This window comes from Mustela nivalis (genome assembly GCF_964662115.1).
Source record: "Mustela nivalis genome assembly, chromosome: 4".
Lineage (NCBI taxonomy): Eukaryota > Metazoa > Chordata > Mammalia > Carnivora > Mustelidae > Mustela > Mustela nivalis.
The window spans coordinates 115,618,268-115,643,041 of NC_139023.1; the positions used below are offsets into that span (position 1 = coordinate 115,618,268).

General features: G+C 35.2%; 2 protein-coding genes across 7 annotated transcripts in view; one reads left to right on the forward strand and one right to left on the reverse strand.

The window, feature by feature from the left end:
- Nucleotides 1–24,774, reverse strand: part of CCSER1 (coiled-coil serine rich protein 1) — a 1,379,910-nt gene that overhangs the window by 1,289,311 nt on the left and 65,825 nt on the right. The window lies entirely within an intron of this gene.
- The window catches only part of LOC309863126 (uncharacterized protein), a gene marked incomplete at its 5' end in the record, with an annotated part of 95,130 nt that continues 73,106 nt past the window's right edge, over nucleotides 2,751–24,774 (forward strand). The window contains one exon of the mRNA XM_082727594.1: nucleotides 2,751–2,820. Within this exon, the coding sequence (XP_082583720.1) occupies nucleotides 2,751–2,820 (70 nt within the window). The remainder of the gene's footprint in view (nucleotides 2,821–24,774) is intronic.

Sequence of the window (24,774 nt, forward strand, 5' to 3'; positions counted from 1 at the left end):
AGTAGTAGGCTTTCAATAAAATCACCATAATTAAGGTGCTGTCATTATTTTCAATTTAAAAGTTCTCCTTTCACAGGTTAATAAATTCAGACATAAGAAAAAAATCTGCTCTGTAGTAGCATTCTGTGGCATTTCATTTTTGAAGACTCCCTAAATAGTTTATGGTTTTCACTGATTATTTTCCAAATCATTATTTTGCTTTGTTTTAATCTTCTAAGGACTTACAAACTAAAGTTTTCTATGACTGTGTAAAGTTAAATGATTTTAACCTATTTATAATAAAGAACTTAATGAAGTACGTGAAAAAGCTATTGAGAGATAATCCCATCAGTCTGCTCAAATATGAACTCTGAATTCAACTACTTTCAAACATTACCTGCCTAAAATATTTGGAGCTAAAGAAAAAGAAACAGAAATAGCACAACAACAACAACTACAAAAAACTACTACAAAGGAAATTATCTCTATGCATTGCACAACAATTTCTTACACATTCTGTTAAAATGAAATTAAAACATTAACTGAAGATGATAAGACATCAAATACTCATAAACACTAATATTTATAAATGCCATTCATCATCCCTACAAATTTTTGTCATCCCTACCAAGTTCTTCCTCTACAATTTTTACCTCACTACAAGAACATCAACAGCTCCATGCAAGAGGTATGAATTCCCACCAAAAACTAACAAATGAAGATCAGAAATGTAAAGCCAACTATATTTTATTTCTCTCTGCACTATTTTGTGATCTTTATTCTATCCACAGATGAAGTTCTTTACAATATATTCTGGCATTTAGCTCAGAAAATAACAAAATACATACCTATGTATGATGTTTAAACACAGTAACATTATTAGGGTGTTCTTTATGCATCACATACTAACATATTTTGCTTTCACATCAACTTTAAAATTAAGAAAAAAAAATAAAAAGAAGAAACATTAACCATATACATACAAAAAGAACATCCTAACAGGATGTATCAGAATATTAAAAATATATATATACCCCAAAATTCACATATTTATATTTGTTAAATAAAATTATATTCCTCATCCAATTTGCTAGGGGGAAAAAATAAGTCCTGGATGCAAATTCATTCTATAAATCTATATATTTGACACACTAAGACGCTCACCCTGTCTGAAATGCATGTCTTTAAGTATTATTTACTAATCCTCATTTTCTTAATTAGAAGTAAAACCGGAGAAGAAACTCTCAAATGCTATTGTAGGCAAATGAAATATAAACTTGCATTGTATTCAAACAAGAAAATTGACTGCTTTATCCTTAAATGAAAAAAAAAGTAATCCTTCACAAAGATCTTGATCATAATCTTAATACAACTATTTTTTTTTCTTGTTAGACTACTTGTAAACAATAAAAGAACAAAAAGAAGAAAAGAAGAGAAGAGAAGGGGAGAGGAGAGGAGAGGAGAGGAAGAGAGGTGAAGGCAGGGGGGAGAGAGGAGAGGAGAGCTCAGCCTCTAGCTTAGCACTAAGAGCTCTTTTTCCCCCCATATGCTTTTTTCAATTAAAACAATCAAGCAGGCTTTTGCTTTCAGTTAAGATAATAAAGAATTCAGCAATGTGCTATTCTTTTCCTCCAATTAAACTTCCTTATTTTGCATGTCCTTAATGAGTAGAGGTTTGTAAATTTTCATGCTATTTCCTTATTTTCCAGTTAAAGACAACATTGCTTCCTTCTTCGTGATGGAAGCAAAAGTAAGGAGAAGGAGGGAGGGAGAGGGGAAGGGAGAAAGGGGCAGAGAAAGAGCAGAGAGAGGAAGAAAGAAAATCACTCCTACCAACGTAATTACCTTGTCCCTGTAAGTCTTTTGACGTGAAGTATATGAATTATTGATAGGGCTTTAAAGAAAAATTTGGCTTTTGAGCTCTAGTAATTATTTTTTTAACAAATAATGTAAATCACACCGAAACCATCCACGCTAAACAGCAAAGTTATTTAAAAGTAATTCTTTAAAAATTAGCATGATTCAATTCTTGCACAGGTAAGTGTGTACTTATGATTATAAAATTTCAGGGCTTTTTATTATTTTTTCAGACTAAAATATCTCATGTAATGAGTGGTTCACATTAAGACTAGTTATGTTCATTCTAAGATTCAAGTGTTTATACTCATGTTTCCAGAGCTAGTGGGGCATTCCAAGGAGGAGGAAAGAGCCTCTTAGGGAAAGTCCCTGAGAAAGAAAGAGAGAATTGAGGTGCACATGTTTGGTTCAAGGCCAGTTGTCCCAGATGCTAGGGAAGATAAAACATACCTCCAATCATCTTCTATCCCAGGCTCCATGGCCTTAAGCCTGAGTCCTAAGGCAAAGGATCTACAGGTAATGAGCAAATGAAATCTAAAAAGCAACTACAGCTGCCTGTCTCCAGAATCACCCTGGGACACTCAGAGCCCAAGGCATCCACAGCACTGGCACTGGCACCAGCAGAGCCAACAGTGTTGGCAGCAGCACTGATGGCAGCAGCAGTGCGGTTAGTGATAACAGCAAGTCTGGCAGCAGCCGGAGTTCCTTCAGCCCACTGCACATCAGCTCCCTCCCTGCTCCTTGAGCATCCACAGCCCGGTCTAGGTGGCAGCAGAGGTGGCCAACAGTAGCAGCAGCAGCAGCCGCCTCCACACCATCTCACCCTGACCAGTGACACTTCTGGCTCCCAGGGTTTGACAGCAAGCAAGGCCAGGAGAACAGCAAAGTCTACATAACACAGAGCTGATGACAGCATGGACCTTGCAGTCAGCCGTAGCTGGGCTAAAACCCAAGCACTACCGTTTACGAGCTACAGTGACATAGGTCAAGTTACTTAATCTTTATAAATCTAAGATTTACTACGTGTAAGATGGAAATAACAGTCCCAGCTAAAATGACTACTCTGATAATTAATGAGATAATTTACACAGAGAACTTAGCATAGTATTTGGCAGATGACAGAAGCTCAATAAAGGTGGTTTTAAAAATAAACGACAGGAACACCTGGGTGGCTCAGTTGGTTAAGCATCTACCTTCAGCTCAGGTCATGATCCCAGGGTCCAGGGACTGAGCTCAGGTCAGGCTCCTTGCTCAGTGGGGAGCCTGCTTCTCCCTCTGACAGCTATTCCTCCTGCTTGTGCGCACTCTCTCTGTGTCAAATAAATAAAACATCTTTAAAAAATAAAAATAAAAATAAAATGGGACACCTGGCTGGCTCAGCTGAAGAGCATACAACTCTTGATCTTGGGGTTATGAGATCCAGCCCCATGCTGGGTGCAGAATTACTTAATAAAACTTAAAAGAAAATAGAAAATAAAAATAAAAGACAAACCAAAACCCTCATGCACCACAAGGGCTATGTCTTATCACCAGGTTTCATGCAAAAAATACAGCAGGAATTCCAAAAGTTATCTCAAAAGAACATGAAAGAGTTCATTTGGAATATGCATGACCCCAGTGAATGTTATATTTTGGCTGTTATAATTGCCCCAATTTTGTTGTTTTTTGTTTGCTTGTTTTGCTTTGTTTTTTATTTTTTTTTTGTCTGTTTTTACCATCTAGGTAATTTGTGTTATTCCAGGTCCAGAATCACAGGTAGCCTAATAACCGTATTTTCTGACTATAATTCCAAACCTTCAGTCATCATTTGTTTTCCACTCACACGACATTAGCACCACGTTAAAAACAAAACAAAAACAAAACTTTATGGGGAGGCTGGGTGGCCCAGTTAGTTAAGCATCTGCCTTTGGCTCAGGTCGTAATTCCAGGATCCTGGGATCTAGAACCCCCTGGGATCTAGAACTCCCTGCAGCAGGGAGCCTGCTTCTCCCTCTCCCTCTGCCTGCAGGTCCCCCTTCTTGTGCTCTAATAAATAAGTAAAATCTTAAAAAAAAAAAAAAACCATCCTTTACAGAACTTTATTCCAACTCAAAATTAATAAATTAATTTCAGTGCATTTTATTTCTTCTAGAATTTCTAGAATTCTACCTGTATCTTCAGAGATGTATAATGTAAGTGTCCATATTTCAAAACTGACTATTTGTTATTTGTTATGTGCTAATTATGGAAGATATATGTACACTGTTCATATTAATGAAAGACATATTAAGAAGAGCAAAACAGAAGATTATTTTCCCAATTATAATAAAGAGAACCAGAACTTGTCGTTTTTCTACCCTTCCTTCTTTAATCATCTTCAATGTTAGTGTTATCTCCCCAGAAAACATGCATGTGGCAAAAAGCTTAATTTAAATAGATACATTTTACTAGACACTGATGTATTTCCATCTTTTTTTGTAATTTCAGTAGATTCAAATCACTCCATAATTACAAGTATTAGCAAATGAATTAAATTTTAAGGACCACAATATAAATGAAGGCACCTTTGCAATTTTAAAGAAAATACAGACTTTGAAAAATATAAAGTCTGTAATTTAGAAAGGTATATCTCTTACCCCAAAAGACTCATGTCTTAGTTCTTAGAATTGTTGTAATTATCCAACCCTTCCTAGGAAGAATTAGACTACAGAGCATAACATTCTAGAACTGTAGAGTTAGAAGACAACTTAAAATTCTGCCAGCTGGATCTTGCTCAGGTCCCAACAGACCCAGATGGTGAACCAGAATCGGGAGCACAATGTTCACTGGGGAGTAACACCCATGAAAGTTAAAAAGGGAAGAAATAGGATTTTTGCAGGTGACACCTTCAGACCACAAAGAGATTGTATACTTGTGAAAGGAAAGAGGGTAGGAAAAAACAATATAGGGAAATGCAATGTCGATCTCATGAAGTCTTGACTGATCCCATGGGGAGCTCCAGAGCAGACGGCCTGTCAGAAGAGTCCTGCACAGACAGAAATGCCCAGGTTGCTCCTACCCCGTCATGCTCAGCCACTGGCTGGGAGACAACCTCTAAGAGCAGGGCCTTCGCTGGAATGCTGCCGAGTATTCTACTGCCGAGTATTCTACAGCTAAGCCTGCTGGCTAACTATACTTCTCATAGCTGAAGAACAAGTACTTTCTTGAAAGGACTTGACTCCGGAACTGCTACACATCTCAACAATGTGGTAAGCCAAAGCCGCCTGACTCTCCAACCATGGAGAGTGGACTACCTTCACTGGTGCCTAGGCCATTTTTGACAGGCCACTACACACCAAAGTTCCATGTTTATTTTCAATGTGAGAAAAGCTTCATTGTTTTGAAGTTAAATGTATTCATTCACATGTGACTTTCCAATCATGTTTTCTTTCTACTCCTTGAATTTTCAAAACCAGCTGTATTCCTTTAGCAAAGCAGCCTTCAGATAGTTGAAAATTATTTTCTCATTCCACCTGAATTTAAACTTGTCCAGTTTTAACACTCCAAATTCCTTTAATTTCTCCAAACTGCCTTTCCTGGAAGAATTACAACCTTATCCTGGCCCAGGTCTCAGTGTCTTGGGATAGGCCTAGAGATGACAGAAAATACTACTCTGTCTTTGTTATGGAGACAAACTTGGAAGTCAGTAGATATTGCATATATCTTGCATATATTCTTGACCAAGACTATATAGTGAAAAAAAAAAAATGAATTGTTTTAAACACAGAGAAAGTTGATCCCAAAAGGCTACATACTGTATTACTCCATTAATATAACATTTCTGAAATGACAAGAGTTTGAGAATGAATTATGTATTAGTGGTTTCCCCAGTTAAGGATGGGATAGGTGGACGGAAGGGAGATAGATAAGGATCTATGAGGGCAATTTATGTATCTTGTGGTGATGAAACTATTCAGTATCTTGACCAACCTACATGAAAAAGTTATGTATAACTAAACACACACTCATACATACATACAAATGAGTATAAAACTGGTGAAATCTGAATAAGACTGGTAGATTGTATCAAAGAAAATGCCCTAGGTGCATTACTGAATTCAAATTTTGCAAGATGTTAGCACTGTGGGGGAAACTGGGCAAAGGATACACGGAATTTCTGTATCAGTTGCATATGAATCTACAATTAGCTCAACAAAACTTCAATTAAAAAAAATAAAGAGAGCATGTTTTCATACCAGTACCAACATGAAATGACATAAAATAAAAGGTATTCATATAAAGTACAGAAACATGAAAACATATTAAAAATATGTAAGGAGGGGCGCCTGTGTGGCTCAGTGGGTTAAGCCTCTGCCTTTGGCTAAGGTCATGATCTCAGGGTCCTGGGATGGAGCCCGGCATTAGGCTCTTTGCTCAGCAGGGAGCCTGCTTCCCCCCCCCCCCACTTCTGCCTACTTGTGATCTCTCTGTCAAATAAATAAATATAATCTTTAAAAAAAAAACACATAAGGAAAACCAAGGTAAATATTTTTAAAATGTTGCAGTAACAAAGGGACAAAGAGCACTTTGAAAGTGAGTACCACTATAAATAGCATTTTTAAGATGTACGATCTGTTTTCTTATTCCAATACCCATATTTTCTTTTGCAAACAATATGTTAAGCCAAATTTTCAGAGCAACTCCTAAATCCAGCCAAGCCCAAACTTGCCTTTAAGAACAGGAGCAATGCTGTTAAAACAATTCATCCCCTGAACTAAACATATAACTCCTCATAAACACATAACTTCTCATAAACACATAACTCCTACTACCAACAATGAGGCATGTTTAAATGTGGTTGCATGAATTATGAGGTGAGAGAGAAGTCAGAGAAATTAATTACAGAAGCACAAAAGATTGAAATGGATCAGAGTATATTTTAAATTCTATCTTTTATGGAGGTCTCTCTTTTAATATGCTAATCAAGACAAGACAAAGGAGGTCCTAAGAAGATCCCAATTAAATATGTACCTGTCCAAATACAGGACATGTCTGTCTAATCCAGAGCCTTTAAAGCAAGGTTGCCTATTCGTTCACCTGGCCATCAACTCTCTACAATGAAACCTCAATCATTTACCATTAGTCTTAATAACGACATTAATTCTATTATTAGTGCAACCATATGTCCAGTTCACTTGAGACATTCCTAGAAGTTTACACATGTTGTTCCAGCACTATTACATAAACAATGCCCCCTTTCACTGTCAAAGTGTTCCTGTTTGAACAATATTTTGTAAAGCTACATTATCTATTATGGTGGCCCTGCTTTTTCATGCTAACCTGTATTACCCAAGTTTGGCATTCACATATTTGGTGGGCAAGTACTGAGTTAAAAGAAATCAAAGTAGGGTGATAACATGGTAGACCAATTCATTTATTAAAATAAACTAAAACTGTATTATTTTAAATAAAATTATATATATATATATATATATACACAACACACACTATTCTATGCATATATACTATATACTTCTCATTCTATTCTATACATATATACTATATACTTGTTAGCACTAGTATCTACCCCATTTCCAAGCCTACAGACCTAAATAATTAAAGGTGATTAATGTTCAAACTCTCTTGGAGAACCTTTGGAGAGACTATTTCCAAAATTAGAGAGGGAGGAGGTTTCTTTAACTTGACAGGGAAAGTCGCATTGAAATTTCATAGACAATGCTCAGAATATGTTTTGTAAATGCTCTTTAAGGAGTGCCAAAAACTACTCAATACAAACAATGTCCTTTTCTAGGTAGGTGAATCAGGTGTTACCTTTACTTGGCCAAAAATACCAGTTTCCACACTAGCACAGAGAGATGTGGCAGAAAATGTGAAAACACACAAAAATACTGGCAAGAATAAGACTTCTCTGATCTAGGGGTTTCACAAAGCCGCTCACATCTTTCTCAGTTAATTCAGGATTATTTCTCATGAACATACCTGGCTCAGAAAGCATTCCCATAGACCCACTTGCTTTATTACACTAGCCTGTGAAATCCATTCTTTGATCTCTTGATGTGCTTACATTACTAATATAAAGAGTAAACATAGGAGTCATTCTTAGAACACTATACAGAAGAAAAAAAAAAGAATGATTGAAGGTTTTTGATATGGATTTCACATAGTTATGTTTTATTAAATTAACCATAATATAAGCAGTCAATATCAGTCCTACTTGATATGCAATGGAGGTGAAACAAATAACTCTACCATTTGGCTTTTATTTCTTGTCCTCTATTAGCTTAGTTCAAATAGTCAAGGCTTCTAAAATCATTTCTACTTCCTCTGTCAAAGCCTACCTGCAGAAGAGGTTATAATCATTCATACCATACCACAGATATTTAAGAAGACGTAAGGAATAACTCCTCCCAGGAATTTAATTATATATATTTTAATAGTGATAGAGTTTTGAGTTTTTATCAGTAGAATTTTAAGGATCAAAGTGACAATAAAAAACATTCAGTGGACCTCAGATGCTTCTGTGTTTTGTAATATGCTGTCCACTGCACTGTTTACATATAAATTCTCTGGTACAGGTCTTGGTGTATGGTAAGTACTATATAAATATGCTGAATTTTTAAAATTCTGTAAGAGTACCACATAACCATGACAAGATTCCTAGCTCACTTAAATATAAATTAGCTCTGAATGCATATCAAAAGTATGTAACTTCCACAAATGCTAAGCATCAAAAAAACATCACTTCTGCATCTTATATGTAGTTAACTTCTCTGTCCACAGTGTTCCCAAGATTATCTTTTCTTGTATTACTATTGGGTATATCCTCACTAAAATTCTGCAATACTTTGAGAAATCACACATTTTATTTTCTGTTCCTTGACCTAAGGTCTGAACTATTTAAATGAAAAATTAATGATATAACTTGCTATTGTCAAAATAATGATTTACTTTAAAGCATATAAAATGACATAGATAATACTGTTTTCTAAAAATTCCATATTATATAAATTTAATTTCAAAATTATCCTCAATACTTTAAAAAGCCAAACTGCACCACAACTAATTTTACCAAATAATTAAGTTAGCATGTATTTAGATAAATAGGTATTGATTTTTTCCCATAAAAAGAGAGAAATAAATGAGAGAAAAATAAAAATCAAGAGGATGCTAAAATAATTTATTATATATATATATAACTATATATATATAGTTATAAATAACTATATATCTGTGGTATAAGGATACATCTAAATTGCTTCTGATCACTTATATTTTTTTGAAACAATACACATATCTGTAACAATCAGGACCAGCTCTAGCTGGTTCTTACAGATAGTCTCCGCAAACTGTCCGCTGCCTGGTAAATTAAAGTGATTCATCAATGTCATTGCTGCTGCAAATACACAAGATCAGCTAGTGGAGATGGATACAAAGTACAGAAAGGTGCCAGCTGTGTTGGAGGCTTGAATTTTTTTCCAGACAGGATATACACTTCATACATGATGAAGTCTATCAAATCTGATTTCTGTTTTGTTATGTTGTCAGAAATCCTTTTTATTAAAATCTTTCTAAGAACGATAGCTGAAGTCCCTGAAAAAGACACAGCACATTAAATATCCTTAATAGTTATCTGTATTTTTTTCCAAAGTTAAAAGTAAATCAATTAAAAATATAAACAGATATTCATGTGCAGAGGGAAATGACAAGAGGTGATAAATTCAAAAAAGGGAAAAAGAGATCATGGGAGAAAATGCACCGGAGATGTTTAGTCTTACATTTAATTTTTTACATATATAAGTGGCAAAGGGATGAATCAAATGTTCTGAACTACCTGGTTTTAGTAATCTCCAGACGAGGAAATAATAGCATCAAAGAAATATTTAATAACATTTGTCTTATTTATCCATCAATATTATGGTGATTTTCCATAGATCCACTTTCTGAATTAGATTCAGATTTCTAATGCTTAATTCAGTAAGTTTTGGAACATGGGGCTTTTCAAAGGTGTTGTTTTAAATATAAAAGTAACACTAAAACAGGTCCCATAATAATCTTGGCCTCAAAATAATTTTGTTTCTCAGTATCCCAAGTATTTGAATAATATTTCATATGTCATATACAAGTAACAGGACCTAAAAAATCCTCACTTGTATTTCAAGTGAATAGCAAGGCATAATTTTTATTGAAAATAATTTAAACTCACAAGTGTTAACTGTGACTGGAGTTTGGGTGAGTTACCTAGACTAATTATGTAAATTTGAAGGCATCTACATATTTGTAGTAACTAGAATAATGAGAAAAATGATTCAGGAAGTGTTCTTATCTCAAGCCAGTTCAATGTTTAAGGAATGAATACCTGTTTACTGGATATCTGCAACTGATGTTCCATTTAAAAGAGTACTTGAGGGGTGCCTGGGTGGCTTAGCCGTTAAGCATCCAACTCTTGATTTTGGCTAGGTCATGATCTCAGGGTGATGAGATCGAGCCTTTGCACGGGGTTCCACACTTAGCAGATGCGGCTTCTCTCCCTCTCCTTCTGTCCCTCTCTGTACTCTGTTTGTCTGTCTCTCTCTCTCTCAAAGAAATAAACCTTTAAATAACAAAAAATATTTTTAAATTAAAAAGTAACTTGATAAATACAGAATCAACCAAGTCCTGCCAAATCTACTCCTTCTATATTTCTAATTATGTTTTTAAGGCCCCAAACACAGGAACTATCCAGAACATCTTTTTTCTCATCAACCCCCAACAATCAGTCAGTGCATCCTATAGATTTTCCTCCTAAATTGTTCATCTCTCCCCATCCCTATGTCTGCATCTCTAGTTCACATTACCATCAATCAGCCTACGTTATTCAGATAGTTTCTACCTTGTCTCTCTGTCTGTGGTCTTGCTGACTCAGGTTGAAGCCAGAATTAGTCTTATAAAATGCCAACTTCGACTCCTTTTCCTGAACCCTTCAATAACCTCTTTTGGCCTCAGGCTAAATTCTAAACCTTTCGTTAGGCATAAAACCGTTATCACCAACCTCATACCTCACCAATATGACTCCCTTTTCCATCACTAACAGTAAGTATACAAACACATTTATAGACACCCTATAGTCTAAACATACTACTCAGTTTTTATTTATTTAAAAGTGTTCTAGCCCATGCATAGTAAACTACTTCTGGAGAAATCAAGGCCCTATGAGGTTATCCCTTGCCTTTATTATATAGCTAGTTAGCTATGTAATTAAAGCCAGAGCTCCTCACTTTACATTTAATATGTTATCCCTATTTTATTGTTAAAACCATTTTTTTAAGTTAGCAGCAGAAATCTCTTTTATAAATGATATCTTAGGTGGAACTTGAACATGCCCATCTGAAAAATGAGATGATCTGACTGTTGCAGTTTTGTGGCTAAAGAATGTTGAAACACCTCCTTACCCTGGAATCTCTTGGACTATTTCAAAAACCAAACACATGATAATAAAATAGTATGAACTCCAACCATATGTAGAAATCCTTCTAGTCTTTCCTTCTTTATGTCTTAGCTCCAAAAAGAAGGAATATATAGGAACACATCTAGCATTCAGCAAAGTACTTCTGAAGTTTAACTGACAAACAAGCCACCTGATAGTGGAGAAGGATCTGCTATAAAAGCACATTTTGATTTAGTAGGTCAGAGATGGAGCCTGAGAATCTGCATTTCTCACAGGTTTCCAAGTGATGTGGCTGCTGTGTATGCAAGGTCCCCCTCACATCTGAGTAGCAAGAGTCTGTGTAGGAAAAAAGCTCTCCTTCCTACCAACTGATTCATCTCTCTTCAGGAAATAAAGTTAACAAATTTTACCCATCAGAATTTTTCACAAATGGGTGGATGTCATTCATTAAATATTTTCCATACACATACCACACACACATATCTACACACATTGCAAAGTCTGTCTTCTGAACCTTCAGCACCCTACTCCTTGGCAGGCACCTGCCTTCTCACTTCCTTCATTTCCATGTAGTAAAAGCACTTGGACAGTGTTCCCATAATAGGGGGATATCAAAGATTAGATCTGTGGCAAGAGTTCTAGACTTTCACCTTAACCTCCATGCTTGTGAACTGCACAACCTGAGCCCGACTGTAGATCTTTTGGATTTGTTTCACTAAAAAAGATGCACTTCTTAAAAAAGAATGCTTTCCATTGTGCTTCTTCCAGAAAGTTCTATACTTGGGGAATTAATTGGAAGGTGCTCGGCTTATAAAGTAGATTCTTTGATCCCCATTTGACCACCAGTATCTTGCATCTATTTCCCACTGTCAAATAAAGCACAGAAGAGTGAAGAGTTTACAGCCTCCCTAACCATCTCCCTAACTACTAAACTTAGTAGTTAGGAACACCTGACATATTCTACTCTATAAACATATTTTCAAAATGTGTATTTGCTCTCCCAGAGCCAAGAACATTGATTTTTAAAAGTGGACATGCACCAAAAATAAATAAATAAATAAAAGTAGGCATGCACAAGTATTATTGCATATTTTTCCACTGAGATCAACTGTTTTTTTCCCTGAACTACAAGGAAAGTCAGCTTATGTTGAAGTCTGTATAGTAACTGCTTACTCACCCATCATTGAACTTGCTACTATGCTAAAGGTAGAATATAACTAGTTACACTTTGTATAAATAAGCAGGCCAAGAATATCCTTTTCCCAGTCAGTATGCTTAAGAAATACACTTACAATGAGAGAACTTTCATTTATTTAAATGCTCACCCAAGTGAAAGACACTGAAAATGCTTTAAAAAGAAAACATTTTTTATAGCTAGCTTTGTAAAGAAGGGCTACAATGTAATATGGTATTGTTAATGATAATGCTTTGCTAGCTGAGCATTACATTCAATCCATTTCTTGGGAACAATGCACTTGCTTCGAAGAATTTTTATATAACTCCAATCTAATCATTTTTAAGTAACCTATTTCCTTTGATAGAATTCTATTCATCCAGAAGAAACAATGTAAAAAGAAAAATATAGCACTCAAAACATTAATTCACGACACATTTCTTTAAAATTAATGAGCTTTTTAAACTAGAATTCTTACTCATCTTTCTTCCCTTAATAATAAATCTGTCAAAAAAATTTGCATAACTGTGCAATCAAATACAAATTGAAAAACCAAGCACAGGAATGAGTAAAATTAGAATAAAACGTTAACATTCCTGGAGAGGATTCTTACTATAATATTCAAAACTCTCTGTAAAAGGTAAGGTAAGATTCACAGAAGATAAGGGCTTCTTTTAATCTCTCTGGACCTCAGTTTCTTCCTTTGTAAAATTAGGAAAAGGTTCTAAAGATTATCTCTAAAGCTGGATAGTTCAAATGTAAGAGTTTACTTTACACAAGACTGAATTAGCAAAAACTCTGATGGTATCTTTGTTGCTTATCAAATCCAGTGACTTGGCTGGATCTTCCAATGTAATGTTCTTCTTTAGGAAATATAGACACTGTCTATTGTAATGACCTAGCAACTATAAGGCTAGATTCTGTTAGAAAAACTGAGAAATCCACAAGGCATTCGTTTTTTTGAACAAATATTTATTATTCATTTTTTGAACAAATATTTATTAACCACTATGCTAACTGATTCGATCTTAAACTCACCGGATTTACTGTCCAGTGTGTTTTTGGGCGCTCACCAGTGATCCTATTAGTCCATCCCTCTCCAACTCACCTAGATGATAGACTGACACTTTTTCCTCTCTCATCAAACTCTAATACCTTCCACATCCTCACTCTCAGATTTGTCCCTCACTAAAAGCAGAAGCATTTTGAAAACAATGTCCCCTGACTTCCAGCCCCATATCTGCAATGCACTCGCCCTTACGCCCTCATAGTTCACCTCCCTTCCCACTACTAGCATAAACCTTCATGTGCCTATCGAAGGGCAATTCTTCCACGTTTATACTGTGTTCCCTCCCCTCTAAGCTATTTAGTAGCCTCACTCCAGAAATAATTGTGCCCTTTCTTCACTAAACAGTTAATTTCATCTCCTTTTCTGGATCGTTCCATCAAATTATTCCCTGCATGCATAATGTATTCAATCTAACAAACAAATGAAAAATCCCTTAATCACTGCCTCTATCTAGCTATGGCCCTATTTTCTCCCCTCTTTTTGTAACAAAACTTCTCAAAGGAGTTGCTCATACTTGCTGTCTCCAATTCTGCTTCTCTCATTTTTTCTGAAACATACACCAATCAGTTTGGTTTTGTTTGTTTTGTTTTGTTTTGTTTTTTTACCACCACCATTTCAAAGCTGCTTTTGTCAACAAAACGAATGATCTCTGTATTAGTAGGACTACTGTTAAATTTAGTTCTCATCTTCTTTAAGACCTTCAGCAGCATCTGTCTGAGTTGACTAATCTCTTTCCTGACTAATTTCTTTCTTTACTTGGCTTCTGGTCCAACACGCTACTGGTTCCCCTGCTCCTTCCTTGGCTGCTTCTTCCTCACCTCTTCCACAATCTCTACATGTGCATACTCCTTAGAGTTTCGTTCTTGGACCTCTCCTCTTTCTTATGTATACCCCTTGCCAGGTGATCTCACCTAGTTCCAACCTTTAAATGTCAGTTATATATCTCATGCTCTAAAATCTACATTTGCAGCCTAGACTTAGACTCTGAAATCCAGATTCACATGGATCCTACTCAATATTTCCATTTGGATGTTTAACAGGCATCTCAGCCTAAACGCATTCCAAAGAAAACACCTGGTTTTCCCCAAATACCTGCTCAGCTCACAAAGCTCTCCATCTCAGTGAATGTCAATTCTAGCTTTGCCACCAAGCATATAAAGCAGTCATCCTGAGGTTCCTTTTTCTCATACCTCACATCAATCCTTCAGCAATTCAATATGATTCCACTGCCACTGCTACCACTCATCAAAGTCACCATCTGCATTCTCTTGATCACCCTGCTACAAAGTTACTTCCTACACTGAAGCCAGGGTGTACCTGCTAAATACTAAATTAGATCTTCCCACTCCTGTTTAAGAACATTCAAGTCCTTTCCTATAACCCACAGAATAAAAGCCAAAGCCCTTACAAAGGCCTTCATAATCTAATTTCTCCTATACACATATTGGGCCATCTCTGCCTGCCAAGAGGATTTTTCACTTTAAATTTTCTTTGCCTGAACTATCTTCCCACAAATTTGCTGCCCAAAGATCTCTTCTCCATCACCTTGTCAGAAAGATCTTCCCTGACCATCTTATATAAAAATGCAACCACTACTGCACTCCCATTTCTCCTTATGCCATTCTACTTTTCTCCTTAGCACTTGTCACTGCCAGACATATGATATATTTTATCCTCTTTGGAATTAAGAATTCAAAACTCTCAGGACGCCGGGGTAGCTCAGTTGGTTATGGTGGCTCAGGTCATGATCCCAGTGTCCTGGGATTGAGTCCCACATCGGGCTCCTTGCTCGGCAGGGAGCCTGGCTTCTCCCTCTGACTCTGCCTGCCACTCTGTCTGCCTGTGCTCACTCTCGCTCGCTCTCTCTGACAAATAAATAAAATCTTAAAAAAAAAAAATTCAAAACTCTCCAACATCATTAATTTGCAGTTAAGTCAGGTATGGAGTATTTTGGTAAACAACTTTCTAATAAGATTAAATATTTAACATACTTTATTCAGGATTAAAGCTACTTTCACTTTGTTTTTGTGTTCTTATAAAACCTTAAAAAAGTCAATCCTCCACATTCATTTAACTATTATATAAAGTCTCTCCCTTTTTTTAGTGATACAACATAAAAACAAATGACATAAACAAAATAAAAAGTGTAAAATCCCTTCAGATGGATTTATCAACTTTTTAAACATTCAGCAGTATTAAAAATATTTCAAAGTGAAAATAGTTTATTAGACACTCAAATGCATTCACTTCCATCATATATTTAAATAAACATGACTAGATGAAATAAATTCAATGAAGTGACAGGATACAAAATTAATATACAGATATCAGTTGCATTTCTATACACCAATAAATAGCAAACAGAGAAATTAAAAAAACATCCCATTTACAAATGCATAATAAATAAATAAATAAATAAAATACCTAGGAATAAATCCTAACCACCGAGGTAAACTATAAAACACTGATTAAAGAAATTGAAGATGACACAAACAAATGGATCAGAAGAATCAATATAGTTAAATGTTCATGAATAAAGTTAGTTATAAATATAGTTTATAGTCATAAACATAGTTAAATGTTCATGACTACCCAAAGGAATCTACAGAATGTAATCCTATCAAAATATCAACATTTTTCACAGAACCAGAACAAAGAGTCCTCAAATTTGTATAAAACCACAGAAGACCTCAGATAGCCAAAGCAATCCTGAGAAAGAAGAACATAGCTGCAGGTATCACAACCCCAGATTTCAAGATATACTGCAAAGCTATGATAATCAAAACAGTATGGTATTTGCACAAAAATAAATACATAGATCAACAGAATAGGATAGGCAGCCCAGAAATAAACCCATACTTACGTGGTCAATTACTCTACTACAAAGGAGCAAGAATACATAATAGGAAAAAGACAACCTCTTCAAATGGTGCTGGGAAAACTAAACATAGAAAAGAGTGAAATTGGGCCACTTTTTTACACCGTGCACAACAATAAACTCAAAATGGATCAAAGACCTAACTGTGAGACCTGAGCCATTAAACTCCTAGAAGAAAACTTAGGCAGTAATTTCTTTGACATTGGCTACAGAATCATTTTTCTAGATATGTATTCTCAGACAAGGAAAACCAAAGCAAAATAAAAAGCTTTTAACAGCAAAGGAAACCATCAACAAGACAAAAAGGCAACCTACTGAATGGGAGAAGGTATTTGCAAATGATATATCCAGCAGGTGACTAATATACAAAATATATAAAGAACTTATATAACTCAACACCGAAGAAACCCAAATCAAACTAACCAATTAAAAAATGGGCAGAGGACCTGAACAGACATTTTTCCAAAGAAGACATACGGAGGGCCAACATGCAAATAAAAAGATACTCAACTTCACTAATTGTCAGGGAAATGGAAATCAAAACCACAATGAGGCATCACTTCACACCAGTCACAATAGCTAGCATCAAAAAGACAAGAAGTAACAATTGTTGACAAGGATGTGTAGAAAAAGGTATTATTAGTAGGAATATAAATTGGTGCAACTACTATGGAAAACAGTATAAAGGTTCCTCAAAAAAAAATAAAAATAGTATTACCATATTATACAGTAATTACACTAGTGGTATTTACCCAAAGAAAACAAAAAACACTAATTTGGAAAAATATATGTACCACTAAGTTAACTGAGGCACTATTTACAACAGCCAGTGTATGGAAACAAGCCATCCAGATGAATGGATAAAAAATACATGTCATACACACACACACACACACACACACACACACACACACACTGGTCTATTACTCAGCCATTTAAAAGGATGAGCTCTTGCCATTTGCCAACAACATGGATAGACCTAGAGTGTATAATACTAAATGAAATAAGTCAATCAGAGAAAAACAAATACCATATGACATTATTCATATATAGAATTTGAGAAACAAAACAAAAACACAAAGAAAGTAAGAGACAGACAAAAAACAACAGACTCTTAAATAGAGAAAACAAACCAGTGGCTACCAGAAGGAGGATGGAAGCATTAATGTAGATAAAGGGGATCAAGAATACTAATTATAATCTTGGTAAGTACTGACTTATATATAGATTTGTTGAAATAATGTATCATGCATCTGAAACTAATATGACAATGTATATTAATTATACTTCAATTTAAAAGAAAATAAACAAACAACTAATTTGTATACGGACACATCGGACAACCCAAAAAATTCAGCTGCTTTTTGACTAATACTGGGCACGTGGGCACTTTGCAGTGAATATTTAGGATTTCAAAATGACAGGGTACCTGGCTGGCTCAGTCAGTAGAGCATGTGACTCTTGGTCTCAGGGTTCTGAGTTCAAGCCCCATACATGGCATGGGGGCAACTTAAAAAAAAAAAAAAAAAAAAAGACAGTATCTTGTGGTAATTTTTAAGTCTCTGGACTATACGTAAGATCCTCTGTTTACAGTTTTATCAACAAATCAAAGCATCTCCGGAGGAAGATACCCAAATTGTTGATACAGCTTGAAATTTTTTTATTTACCGAAGGCAGATATTTGATGAGAAGTGTATTCAAATAGCCAAAGAACTGATGTGTGGTTGATACCTGAATTTAAATGTGGCATTCCATCAAGATAAATTAGGTAAATTACTGGAAGGAGTCTACCTCAATAAAGAACTATTCTGTGTCTCCTTGCACTTAGTATTATTCAACAATTCTTAGAATCACCTAAGAGATGAAATTCAAGATTCTTAGAGTAGCACATTATGGCAGATTACATTTTCTAATGATGGCTTTAAGAATACTCCCACCCCACCATTGCTTCTAATGTGCTTTGGCCACTTCCCCCTTTTGGAGGCAGAGTCAACCTGCCCTCTTAGATCTGGCCTGGCCTTAGTGATTTTCTTTCTTCCTGCAACTTTAAGAATTCAATTTAAGAAACCATATGCTATATGCGTAATTTTAAAGCATTAACAGTATCCAACAGAATACAGAAGATTTACATAAGGATGCCATAGTCAAAACAGTAGCTCTTGGAGCAATAATCAAGAATCTGCATTCTTGGGGCACCTGGGTGGCTCAGTGGGTTAAGCCTCTGCCTTCGGCTCAGGTCAGGATCTCAGGGTCCTGGGATCAAGCCCTGCATTGGGCTCTCTGCTCAGTGGGGAGCCTGTTTCTCCTCTCTCTCTGCCTGCTCTCTGCCTACTTGTGATCTCTCTCTTCTGTCAAAAAAATAAATAGAATCTTAAAAGAAAAAAAAAAAAAAGAATCTGCATTCTCACTTTAAATGTAAGTGTACCACTTATGCAATCATCCTCTCTCCCTGCAACTGCAGTGAAACCAATGATTTTGGAATGGTGCAGGGCTAATCTGGCATGGCTCAACCAAAAAGCATCAACGATAGAAATATGATTCATAAATGGTTAAAAGTACAAGAGGAATTTGAGAAACTCACAAATTTCTAGCCTTACAGGATTGAAAGAATTGATCTGTTCATCTTGCAGCACACAGAGATTTCAAACGCTCTTATTCTTTCTAGGAGCAGTTTAAAAGAATTCTTAAAGAGTTTATTTTTATTCCACTGATGTACAGAAAAGGTACTAAATTCCTAGCCATTCCTATATTGTTATACAAAAGAAAATGTCTATGAAACTGACTGGTTTTATAACAATTAGTCACCATTTAAGGGAAGTGTAAAATGTTCAATGTATGAGAATACATACAGAACAATTTAAATTAAAAAAATCTAACAAGACAATGTAATTATTATAATGCTAATGAAGTCATATAATAGCATGATTGTGAAAAACAATTATTTTAACAACCATCAATGACAGATTTAAAAATTAAAGTAAAATATTTCAGTTCTGCAACATATTATTTAGATAATTATGTTTATTTAGTCACTGAATTTATAAAAAAGGAAACTGAGAAAGCTATACTGTTGTTAATAGGTGCCTGTGTATATTTCTCATTATTTATGAAGAACATGAAAGGTTCTGGAAGGCTTATTTAAATACTGTTTATATGAAACCAAATGATTTACTTCCACAGCATCAATGGAATTTGAATATAACTTCTTTGCTAAATTTATTCTTAGTACGTAAGTGATCTCCACAAAAGCAACTTTAGTAATTTTACATCCTTTACCTTTTGACCATTAACTAAAGCTTAGTATAAATAATGAAATGTTTTACATAATACTCTGTATTGATCAAAACTACTGCCCAACAAAATTAAACAATCTTTGAGATTGTTTATATACTATTTATTTATATACTACTTAATTTTTTTGAAGATTTTATTTATTTATTTGAGAGAGAGAGAGAGAATGAGCAGTAGGGAGTGGTAGAGGGGGGCAGAGAGAGAGAGAGAGAAGCAGACTCACTGCTTAGCAAGGAGTCTGATGTGAGGCTCAATCCCAGGAGCCTGGAGATCATGACCTGAACCAAACACAGACACATAGCCGACAGAGACACCCAGGCGCCACATATTATTTAATTTTATTAGCAATGACAGCAGAATACTTGAAACTACATACACAAATGAGCTGTACGCAATGCAGACTGAAGGCAACTGTTCAAATTTTACGAATTCCATTCAAGAAACCACACACTATACGCACAATTTTAAAGCATTAATTTTTCATTATTTTTGTGTAGATTTTTCAAAAAGGTAAATTCACTAAAAAACTGATTCACTTAAAACAATGTAATCAGAAAAGAGTAAAGCACAGACCACTTGCTTGCAGGTGCAGGTCAAAGAAGGAAATGGAAAATGGCTGCTTAATTTCCTTCTTTTTAACAAAAGACCTTTCACCTACATAGCTGTTTCTTGGGCTATTGAAAACAGAGTGCAAACAGTATGGAAGGGCAAAGAAGGAATTCCCAGGTTAGTAGTAAGAGGAAGTCTAATTCTTTTTACTATGTTTAGATTAGGGCAAAAAAAAACTCCAGCAAGACTACAGCAATTTTAATATCAGACAAACCAAGAAGTATAAATTAAAACCAAGTCAAGTACTGTGCAAACAAATACAAACAAATTAAAAAGAAATACTACAGAAAGAGATGGTTTTAATCACTCTTAGAAGGGAAAAAATTAAAAAAATAAAAATAAAAACAAGGCAGACCTTTAACAATAACTGATAAAGATTAATTCTCGGGGCAGCTGTGTGAATCAGTCATTCAAGTGACCAACTCTTGGTTTCCGCTCAGGTCATGATTTTAGAGTCTTGAGATCAAGCCCCACAGTTGGGCTCTATGCTCAGCAGGGAGTCTGCTTCCCTTCTCCCTCTTCCTTTATCCCTTCCCTGCTCACACGCGCTGTCTCTCACTCAAATAAATAAATCTTTTTTAAAAAGATTATAATTCTCAATGTATATACCAAAAAAAAAAATTATTTAAATAATAGTAAACAAATACAATGAAATTAATCATTTGGAGAAACTTAGTTTGGAGGGGAAGTCCTCAGGTTTCAATCTGCCCCAAACTAAAGGAAAAGTGAACTTCAAAGTGTAGTATCATACCCACTGAAAATATAAGTGATTATACATTCCATTATTCTTAAATAAAATCAGAAATATTTTAAAGTCCCAATGTCTAGATGAATAGAAAAGCCAGTATTATACCATTATGTTATATTATATTTTATTATATTCTTATATATTATGTTGTATCTTTAAATGTCGGGGGTTTTTTTGCATCATGAACCCCACAGGTAGTCAGGACATACGCAGTTCAAAGACAGGCATAGCCAGACTTCCATTCCATGCAAGAGAAGGTGACGTGATTTGGCTACTGCCAATCCTCCTTAACCTTAGAGCTGGACATTACTGGATTTTGCCCCTCCACTATCTGCCCCACTCTGCTGCTCACTGCTAAAACTTGGTTTCTTTTGTCCAGATCCCTATCTACTTTGAAGATGTTGCTCCCTTGGGCTAGGTTTGGCTCTGAGTTTCTCTCATTTCCTCCACCTAGTGTGTTTGCTCCTTTCTGTATCCACACAGTTACCTGATCATCCTTTACAACTTCTTTATAGGTGAAGGGAGGCAATAAGGAATAGAAGACTCTTTCCAAGTGGTCACTGTACTAATCCCCATTTCTTATGTACAAGCAGTCCTCTAGGAATCTTTTGGAAGGACAAAAAAAAAATAGTAATAATAAAGACCTGAAATTTGTCAAGCAAATATTTTCATTTAATCTTAATACAAAGCCTAACAAAAACAACACAACGGATAGAAAAAGCAACTCCTTTGTCATAAATGATTAAATACTTAGAGTCATGTGGCAAATAATTTTACCCTCTGTATCTGTGAAAGAATATCTATAGATATCATAGGTTTTTTGGAGACAAACTGCAGGTAAATACTTTGACAGTGTTTAGTAATTAAGCACTTTAAAAAAAACCAATAATGAAAAATTTAGAGTCCCTGTAGTTTTTTCAAAATCAGTTAAAAATCAGTGGATAATCAAACACAGATCGCAAGTATTCCTGGGCCTTTTAATGGCTGAATATTTAATGAGATACAAGGAAAGTATTGTGCCTATCATTTATCAATTTACATGAGTCATTAGAAATCACATAAGCAGCTGTGGTTCACAAAAAATGCATTTCCATACATGAGAAAGTAGGGAGTAATTTCAGTGAATAAATGAATAAATGTCATCATCTAACTAAATGTGACAAACTGACTATGTAATTAGAAAGGTATCATTAAGGTATTCCTAAATTCCAGAAGTAGTAATAAAATACTCTTCATACACATCTCACAGAGCCCTGTAAAAACAGAAAATACATTACAGCAAGTGCTCCCAAGCATATGTTCCATGAGACACCAGAACCATAGATAGTAATAGTGGTGCCATGAAAATAGGACTCCTTTTCGTCCAACAAGCTTAGGAAAACTGAATAAAGCAAAATTTAAAAGGCTCATTTATAAGTTCACTGTGAATCACCAAACAGGGTTATTTCATTTTTAACATGTACTTACACCAAAAAATCTATTTCTACACAGTGTCTTTTAAAAATTACTATTAAACTGAATATTGCTTTGGAAATATTTTGCTTAATGTTTCTTAGAAGACACAATAAAAGTAACGAATTGACCATTATACTCCTTCAATTGTGTACTGATCTCCCTGAATAGTAATATGAAGATTATAAAATGGTAATCTGCTCCACAGCTGGAACTACTATGATAATTTTCAGTAAGTTATGATTCAAAATTTAGCATTCCTCCTTATTAGATATTCTTTCCTCCTATCTACATAAATTTTACTTAATTTTCACAACTCAAAAAAAGTTTTACATATTCTACACACCTTTACCCCTGTTTGAGCTGAACAACTGGAATGCCAATCTTATCTATCAAGTCCAATACAGTAGCCAATGGCCATGTATGGCTATGGCACTTTAAATGGTACTAGTTTAAGCTGAGATGTGTGTAACTATAAACACACAATGATTCCAAAGGTTTGGTTTTGTTTGTTTGTTTAAAAAGATTTTATTTGACAGACACAGATCACAAGTAGGCAGAGAGGCAGAGGCAGGCAGAGAGAGAGAGGAAGCAGGCTCCCCGCTAAGCAGAGAGCCCGTGCAGGGCTCATTCCCAGGACCCTGAGATCATGACCTCAGCCAAAGGCAGAGGCCCCAACCCACTGAGCCACCCAGGCACCCCACCAAAGGTTTGATTTTTAAAAATGTACATGTCATTAATAATTTTTATATTGACCACGTGTAGAAATAACACTTCAGATATATTAAATAATTTATTATTGAAGTTAATTCTACCTGTTTCTTTTTTAAATATGGCTACTAGAAAACTTAAAATCACATATAGAGTTTGCATCATACTTCTATTGAACAACTCAAATCTGTACCACCATTCTTTCAATTATATAATATTCAATGCTAATTATATAATAACTTCAGCTAATTTCCTTATCTCTACAGCATGCTTCTTTGGAGCAGGTGCCTACAATCTATATGGAACCTAAAAAACTTTAATATGAATACAAAGAAATTTGCATTGATTTATGACATCACCTATATACTGAAGTATTTGATTAGTTGTTAGTTCTGAAATTAGAGTTTACTTTGTACATTTACTTAAGAATACTAAGTGAATGGCATGGCCAAAGCTGTTCCTGCAACTCGCATATATATCATGTACTCAAGAACTGACATGTTGAGACAAATTGAGGGATTTTTGTGAAATCTCGTTCTCACATTCCCAGACAGGATATAGAGGGAGTTACAGACTTTTTGTTTCTAAACCTTTTCACAGAGTACTCAGGTAAAGTAAATATATTTTACTATAGTAAATGTTAAATAAAAATTGCTGATTTTCCCCATAGACTGTGAAATTCTGAAGGACAGAAAGTATTTATTTCTATGTCTACAGAGAACACAATCATACCTGGCATGCCGTAGGAGCTACCTAAATAGTGAAATAATAATCCTCAAAGAAGAAAAGTCAACTTTACTTAAGGATGTTAGATAAGTAAATTCGTTTTATATGGTCTCTTGGTAATATAGTACCATATTAAAAAAAAAAAAATCCTTCCCAAGTCACTTTTTATTACCACACTTAGCAATATTTAAACTAAGGATAAACTGCAACCATACTTGTTTCCTAAGGAACTACCGTAACTTTGTAGCAGTAAGTTTTGAAGGTTCTAGAGTCCCCATTGTTTGTAAGCAAAGCAGGCTTCCATACTGTTCATATGATTTTCTAGTTGCTGAAAGAATCCTGAAATTTATGAGACCTCAGATAAGTACCAAGACATTTGTACACCCAGTTATTCTGGTTTAAAGTAATGCAAGTTCCTTTGTAAATAGTGATATGATATCTAGAAAAAATAGTATGGTTAGCCATTATCAATTATATAATCCTCCACAGAATTTAGGGGGTGGTGTTAGAAAGAATTAAATCTGGGGTAAGGAGGTTCTGTTTACTTTTAGAAAATATTTTAGGTGTGGGAAAGTTCTGGACAGGGACTATGGAAAGGAAATACCACAATATTCATCATGGCCTCAGCTCTGAGGGGACTCAGTACTGAGAATCAGGCTATACCAGCAACAGTGTATGTGAGTGAGTGAGAGTGTGTGTGTGTGTGTGCGCGCACACACGCGCGTGCATCAAGGTGGGGATACAGGGGAAGAATTAAGAACACAATGGGAAAAATTCTGCATTAAAGACAGACACCCATAAATTTGAACCCTGCCTCTTCCACTTACTTACTATGTGATATTGGGCAAATTACTTAAGTGAAGCTAAGATTGTTTTC